The sequence below is a fragment of the Gekko japonicus genome, unplaced genomic scaffold (genome assembly GCF_001447785.1).
Source record: "Gekko japonicus isolate JY-2015 unplaced genomic scaffold, Gekko_japonicus_V1.1 scaffold6934, whole genome shotgun sequence".
Taxonomy (NCBI): domain Eukaryota; kingdom Metazoa; phylum Chordata; class Lepidosauria; order Squamata; family Gekkonidae; genus Gekko; species Gekko japonicus.
Window position 1 is genome coordinate 8,737 of NW_015174463.1, and position 6,475 is coordinate 15,211.

The 6,475-nt window shown below is 46.5% G+C and overlaps 1 protein-coding gene across 1 annotated transcript; it reads left to right on the forward strand.

Annotated features, from left to right (window-relative positions):
* The first annotated feature begins 371 nt into the window (after nt 1-371).
* Nucleotides 372-1,944, forward strand: LOC107121491 (bolA-like protein 2). The gene is made up of 2 exons (XM_015424400.1): nt 372-548; nt 1,652-1,944. The coding sequence occupies exons 1-2, from the start codon at nt 397-399 to the stop codon at nt 1,752-1,754; spliced, it is 255 nt and encodes an 84-aa protein (XP_015279886.1). The 5' UTR covers nt 372-396; the 3' UTR covers nt 1,755-1,944.
* Nucleotides 1,945-6,475: the final 4,531 nt, after the last annotated feature.

Consider the following 6,475-nt stretch of genomic DNA (forward strand, 5'->3'; position numbering starts at 1 on the left):
AAGTGGAGTTTGCAGTGGGTAGGAATATCAATAGAAATCACTGCTTCCTCTTAAGAAGACTTAGATCTCTTAAGTTCTTAAGGACTTGGTCTGGTACTTTGTGGGTCTGCTGAATGTTGGTGTGTGTGTATTGCTGGTGCTGTGTTTTGATAATCATTGTTTGCTGTTACCTGCCTTCAGTCACGGTTGTCGAAGAGAAAGAAGGACCTACACATTAACTAAAGACAAATCTTTGCAACTGCATGGTTAGATACAGACCAGTATCCTAACTACCTTTCCAACCTTTTGTTTTCTCCATTTCCCTGGTTGCCTGTGTGCATCTGTTTCTCTCAAATGTACACCTGGAGTGTGCAGACTCTCAGTATCCCAACTTAAAATGTATTTGCAGTGAAGGGGATGACAGATCCTTTTCCAAACAGTGTTAAATTTCTTTTCCTGCTGCCATGGAAGGAGGTGGAAGACACAACCCCTGGACGCTGCGCTACAAGCTTCAAAGTCCTGGTTGTTTCCCCACGATTCCGGGGGAAACCACTGCTCCAGCGGCACCGGTAAGCGAAACTGTATAGAAAAAATATCATTTCAGAGGGCACTATTAACTGTTCTTGGTAGTTGATTTACCCTTTTAAGGCAGTGGTCCTCTCCTCCTATGGCAGAGAATTTTATAAACTTATTATTCTGGTGAGAAGTACTTTCTTCTGTCTGTCCTGAATTAGTGCTAATCGTTTTTGACAGGATGACCTCCCCAAAACCTATAATATTACAAAAGAGAGTGAAGGAAAAAACCCGCTGTTCATCCTCTCCATGTAATTCTCCTCCATTAAGTCGCAGCTTTCTTGGGGGGGGGGGGGGGGCAGGGGAGAAAAATGCGCCGGCTTTTTTTTTTTACAAATGCGCCAGCCTTTTTTTCATTTTCTACAGACGCTTCTCCAACTTCATGGTCAGTTCAGTTGCCCTTTTCTGCACCTTTTCCACTTAATGACTATTTTTGACGGAGCCGCTCCAGTGATATACTTTAAATGCAGTAGCAAAGGTGTCACAGTTGTGGCTGTCCTGATTTCTGCTCCTTCTACACCACCCTGTACCATCACCAATGCTCAACCAGCAAATGTTGCATTGAAAACCAATCACATGCATCTTTATATGCATGCTCAAATTGTTGGCAGAGTGTAGATATGCAATAAAGTGGAGCACAAGCTGTAGGGGTATTAAGGAGGAAACTAACTTTATCAGAAAGAGGAGACAGAAAGAGAAGTCTAACTGGCTAGGAGAGAGTCAAGTAGCAGCTCTCAGCAGGAGCAGGAAAAGCTTAACTGAGCCAATCAGGAGACAGGAAGGAGATTCTTTAAAAATAGCAGGATGCATCTCACTATGCTAGCTAGTTGCCCTTGTAGGATGTTCTTGTCATCTTCTTTTCTATGCACAATAGGCTCTGCACATTTCAACACAAATTTGATTGGATAGAATCCACCCAGCCCTGATCCACGTGGCCTCTTTAATGTTTGTCTGCCTCATCATGTTTGGTTGCCGTTGCTGCCAGTGACCCAGATGGAGATGGGGAAACGTGTATGGCTGACACAGGGTCTATCTAGAAGCAGGAGAATCTCCCCATTTCAACCCTTCCACTCTCTCTTCTCCCCATTCCCCTGCCCAGGCTGGTCAATGAAGTCTTAGCGGAGGAGCTGAAACACATCCATGCCTTTGAGCAGCGAACTCTGACGCCGGAACAGTGGGCGAAAGAGCAAGAAGGCAAGTGAGAACTGAACTCTCCTTGAACAGGAAGTCCGGAATAGCTCCTCAAGAGGAGGGAGAGACAGCAGTGGGATGAATGTATGATGCAGATGTGGGACCCGTCCAGAGCACTAGCCTACCCTCCTGGGGGTGGGGGTGCTAGGAGGACTTGAAAGACAGCATGCGGCAGCAAATAAAAATGGTTTCCTGGGTATATGAGGCATGTCTCTTGGCTCTGTCTGGTGGGTGAGGGTTTTTCAATACCTACATATTAAAAGTCCATAGTGAATTTTTAATGGAAATGTCTGGAAATGGATTTGGTTGAAGAGCGTGGAAATAAGTGTGTATGATCCCTTCTCTTCTAGCATGACTGTGTGTGTGTTTTAAAACATCCTTTTAGGAGGATGGACATTGAGCTGTCCTACTGCCTCTCCACTTTGGACCCAAAGAAACACTGCTGGCAACTATTTGCAGGCTTTAAATAGCCAGTTTGGTGCAGTGGTTAGGAGGGTGGACTCTAATCTGGGAGAACCGAGGTTGAATTCCCCACTCCTCCACATGCAGCTGCTGGTGTGACCTTGGGTCAGTCACAAGTTCTTTCAGAGCTGTTCTCTCAAGAACAGTCCTCGAAAGAGCTCTCTCAGCCCCACCCACCTCACCGGGGTGTCTGTTGTGGGGAGGGGAAGGGAAAGGAGATTGTAAGGCACTCTGAGGCTCCTTCACGTAGTGAAGGGTGGGGTATAAATCCAATCTCCTCTTCTTTATTCAAGCTCCCCCCAAAAGAGAGGCTGATTGGCAGCCTGACAATATACAGAGAAAAAAAAATATCCTTCTGGTACCGAGCAAGGTCTGGGTATTCAGGGTCTGGTAAACAGAATGTGTTGTTTCTGGCTCTAAAAGGAGGAGAGTTGGGGGGTTTTCCCAATCCTGGGACACTGTTGGAAATGAGAGTGGAGCACTGTCTTCTGGTGTCACCAAAAAGTAGCTGTGTGAAATGGCTTGGTGTGTCACACAGGGGAATATTGGAATAATATATTTATTTTTACTGCCCTCTAGTGGTGCCTAAGAGCCAAGCACCCTGGATTGATTTTTGGGTACAGAAAAATGGTGGTAGGTCATCTGTTCTGCCTCAAAGACCTCCACAGGAGATTGCAAATGTAAAAACCCAACTATCACTGGGATAAGAGTCAAACCTAGAGCTGTCACTCAAAGAAACTGTAGTCAAATTGTTTAAATCTCTTTAATCCATCTGCATAAATATGCAAATTATAAAAAACCACATAGTTCTACAAGGAAAAAGTAGACCCTTTTGTTTTATTTTGAGATGATGCACGTATTGGGCATCATGGAAGAGCCATTCCTCCTCTCACACCGGGGGGTGGGGTGGGGCAGAATTTTTCTCTTTTAAGAGGGCTTTGCCAGCTGCAGGGATTTTAAAATAGAAGTATTTATTTGCTTTTTAAAAAGTTTTCCAAAGTCAGCTCGACAGCTAGGGGCATAGGTTTAATTTATCAATGTATTTTTTTTTAATTGAGCCATCGGCTTAATTGCCAGGATGCGAGCCCTGCTTTCCAAAGCCAGACTGAAGGAGATGATGTTCCTCCGATAGTTTCTGAAGGGGTTCTGGACAAAGGAGTCCTTTGCTGGGGGGAAAATGGCAGGGGAAGGATGAGAAAGCAGGTGTCCTTCCTAGCCTCTGGGAGACAAGAGCCTCGGGGAAGGGGAAGGCTATGGAATGTGAAAAGGCTGCCTTTATGACCTCCCAGCAGTATAGCAAGCGGATCCACTTACTGCCTCCTAGTGGATAGTTAGGCATTTACACAGCATATGACTAGCCGGTCTGGCGGGCAAGCTGCGGTGGGGAACTACCCCAGCCGATGCCTCCCAAAGCTGCTTTCCGCCCTGAGTTTTGGAGGGTGGGTGGGTGGAGCTTAATAATGCCCTGAGGAGCCACCCACGAAAGACTGGAGGGCTTTAAAAAGACCGCTGAAATCAAGTCCGGTGTGACAGATGGGGAGACAGATTGCTTGGGAGCGCACCGCCCAGGGTTTCCTATTTCTTCACGAGATGTTCCAGTTCCGAGATGCGCCGTTCCTGTTCAGAGACGGTGGCTTGCAGGCGCTTCAGATCCTCGGAAAGCTGCTCTAAAGCGGAACCCTACAAGAGGTCATAGGATAAACTTCAATGGTGACTCACAACACCTCCTCCTCCTCCCCCGTCTGTATTCTCATCCCAGTGCTCCATACAGTGCCGGCCACCCTTAATATCTCTGGATCTCTCCTTCCTTACCCCCTGTTGTGCCCTTTCCTGGGATAACTGGCTTCTCTTTGGCCCTTCCAGGAGGTTCTTGTTGACCTTGAACTCTCTGGTCTTCTGAGGAGTGTAACCATCCTTGAGTGATATGAGGATGGGGTCGGCGTTCTTCCCTGAGAGCCATTCTTCCGCCGTCAGGGCAGAGTCCGGGCCAGTCGTGTCGGGGTACAGGTCTTCTTGGAACAGGTCTGACTGCAGGCCAAATGGAGATGGATCAGAAGGGGGAAAAAGAGCTCCTCTCCATAGAGTTGAAGGAAACGGAAGGCATTTTCCCCACTCTACAAGGTGTCGTCCTGCTGGACCACTCTAGTCCCAAGACTTCCTGAAAAGTCTCTCCCAGTTGAGAATGTGGCAGGAAAAAGCTTTAGGACAGAGTAGTCTCAGGGACAAAGAGAGTGTCTTTTACTCTGGTACGTGAAAGTTGGGATTTTACCACCACAAATTCCCGCAGACAAGTCAGTGTCCATTTTATATTAAATATTTTTATCCTTTTCAATTTGAAACTGCCAACCTAGCAGTTCGAAAGCAAGAAATTGCAAGTAGATAAATAGGTACCACTTCGGTGGGAAGGTAACAGCGTTTCGTGCGCCTTGGTGTTTAGTCACGCCGGCCACATGACCACGGAAACGTCTTCGGACAGCGCTGGCTCTTCGGCTTGGAAACGGAGATGAGCACCGCAACCCTAGAGTCGGATTCGACTGGCTTTCGAGCAAGGGAACCTTTACCTTTATTTGAAAGGGGCCTTCAAAGCGATTCACAAAACGTCCCTTACAAGTGGGCATGGGATCATAAAGGAAGCCGTATCTGAATGGCCTTCCCAGATATGCACATACATGCACACGTGCACAAAAGGAGAGTCCCCCTGTATGAAATTAGCCTGTAACAAATGAGATTCAAAGGCAAGTCCAAAGGGCCTCTTCCCTCAAGCCAACACCCGTGCAAAAGGAGGAGTTCCACCAGGAGAGGAGAATCCGCTCCCTTCCGCCTAGCCCCTTACTGCATCTGCTTGCCCTATTAGTGCCTTTCCAATAGTTCTGTGTTCTCAGCATCTCCTACAAGGTTACAGAGGAAAGTGGCAACTAGTAGACTTCGTTCATGTGCCCTGACCCATAACCTGCTGCTGTAGAAAAGAGCAAGAGTCCAGGAGCACCTTAAAGATTAACCAAATTTGTGCCAGGGCAGGAGCTTTCGTGAGTCAGACAAGTAAAATGTCTGTTTTATATTAAATATTTTTATCTTTTCTGTTTGAAAGGGGCCTTCAAAGCGATTCACAAAACGTCCCTTACAAGTGGGCATGGGATCATAAAGGAAGCCGTATCTGAATGGCCTTCCCCGATACACACATACACGCACACGTGCACAAGAGGAGAGTCCCCCTGTATAAAATTAGCCCGTAACAAATGAGATTCAAGTGCAAGTCCAAAGGGCCTCTTCCCTCAAGCCAACACCCGTGCAAAAGGAGGAGTTCCACCAGGAGAGGAGAATCCGCTCCCTTCCGCCTAGCTCTTCGCTGCATCTGTTTATCTTCCCCTCTTGAAGCTGTCTGTGCTTGTAGCCGCCACCACTTCCTGCAGCAGTGAATTCCACATGTTACTTACTCTTTGGGTGAAGAGGGACTTCCTTTGATCTGTTCTAAGCCTACTGCTCATTCATTTCATTGAGTGCCCACAAGTTCTTGTATCGTCAGAAAGGGAGAAAGGTACTTTCTCTTTTGTAAACCTCTATTTTTTTAAACCTATTTTGTAAACCTCGATCGTGTCACTACTCAGTTGTTGTTTCTCCAAGCAAGGACTTGGTCTGGTACTTTGTGGGTCTGCTGAATGTTGGTGTGTGTGTATTGCTGGTGCTGTGTTTTGATAATTGTTTTGATAATGCTTTATTCTTTATTGGTTAATACTGAGTTGTTTGCTGTTACCTGCCTTCAGTTACGGTTGTCGAAGAGGAAGAAGGACCTATACATTAACTAAAGACAAATCTTTGCAACTGCATGGTTAGATACAGACCAGTATCCTAACTACCTTTCCAACCTTTTGTTTTCTCCATTTCCCTGGTTGCCTGTGTGCATCTGTTTCTCTCAAATGTACACCTGGAGTGTGCAGACTCTCCTTTTGCTCAGCAAGTTGAGCAAATGGCAGTATCCCAACTTAAAATGTATTTGCAGTGAAGGGGATGACAGATCCTTTTCCAAACAGTGTTAAATTTCTTTTCCTGCTGCCATGGAAGGAGGTGGAAGACACAACCCCTGGACGCTGCGCTACAAGCTTTAAAGTCCTGGTTGTTTCCCCACGATTCCGGGGGAAACCACTGCTCCAGCGGCACCGGTAAGCGAAACTGTATAGAAAAAATATCATTTCAGAGGGCACTATTAACTGTTCTTGGTAGTTGATTTACCCTTTTAAGGCAGTGGTCCTCTCCTCCTATGGCAGAGAATTTT

What these genes read in the sequence shown, in the direction of transcription:
- LOC107121491 (XM_015424400.1), top strand. Translation starts at nt 397, where the DNA reads ATGACAGATCCTTTTCCAAACAGTGTTAAATTTCTTTTCCTGCTGCCA. An exon ending in CCACTGCTCCAGCGGCACCG is followed by an intron (nt 549 to 1,651) that starts GTAAGCGAAACT and finishes TCCCCTGCCCAG; the next exon opens with GCTGGTCAATGAAGTCTTAG.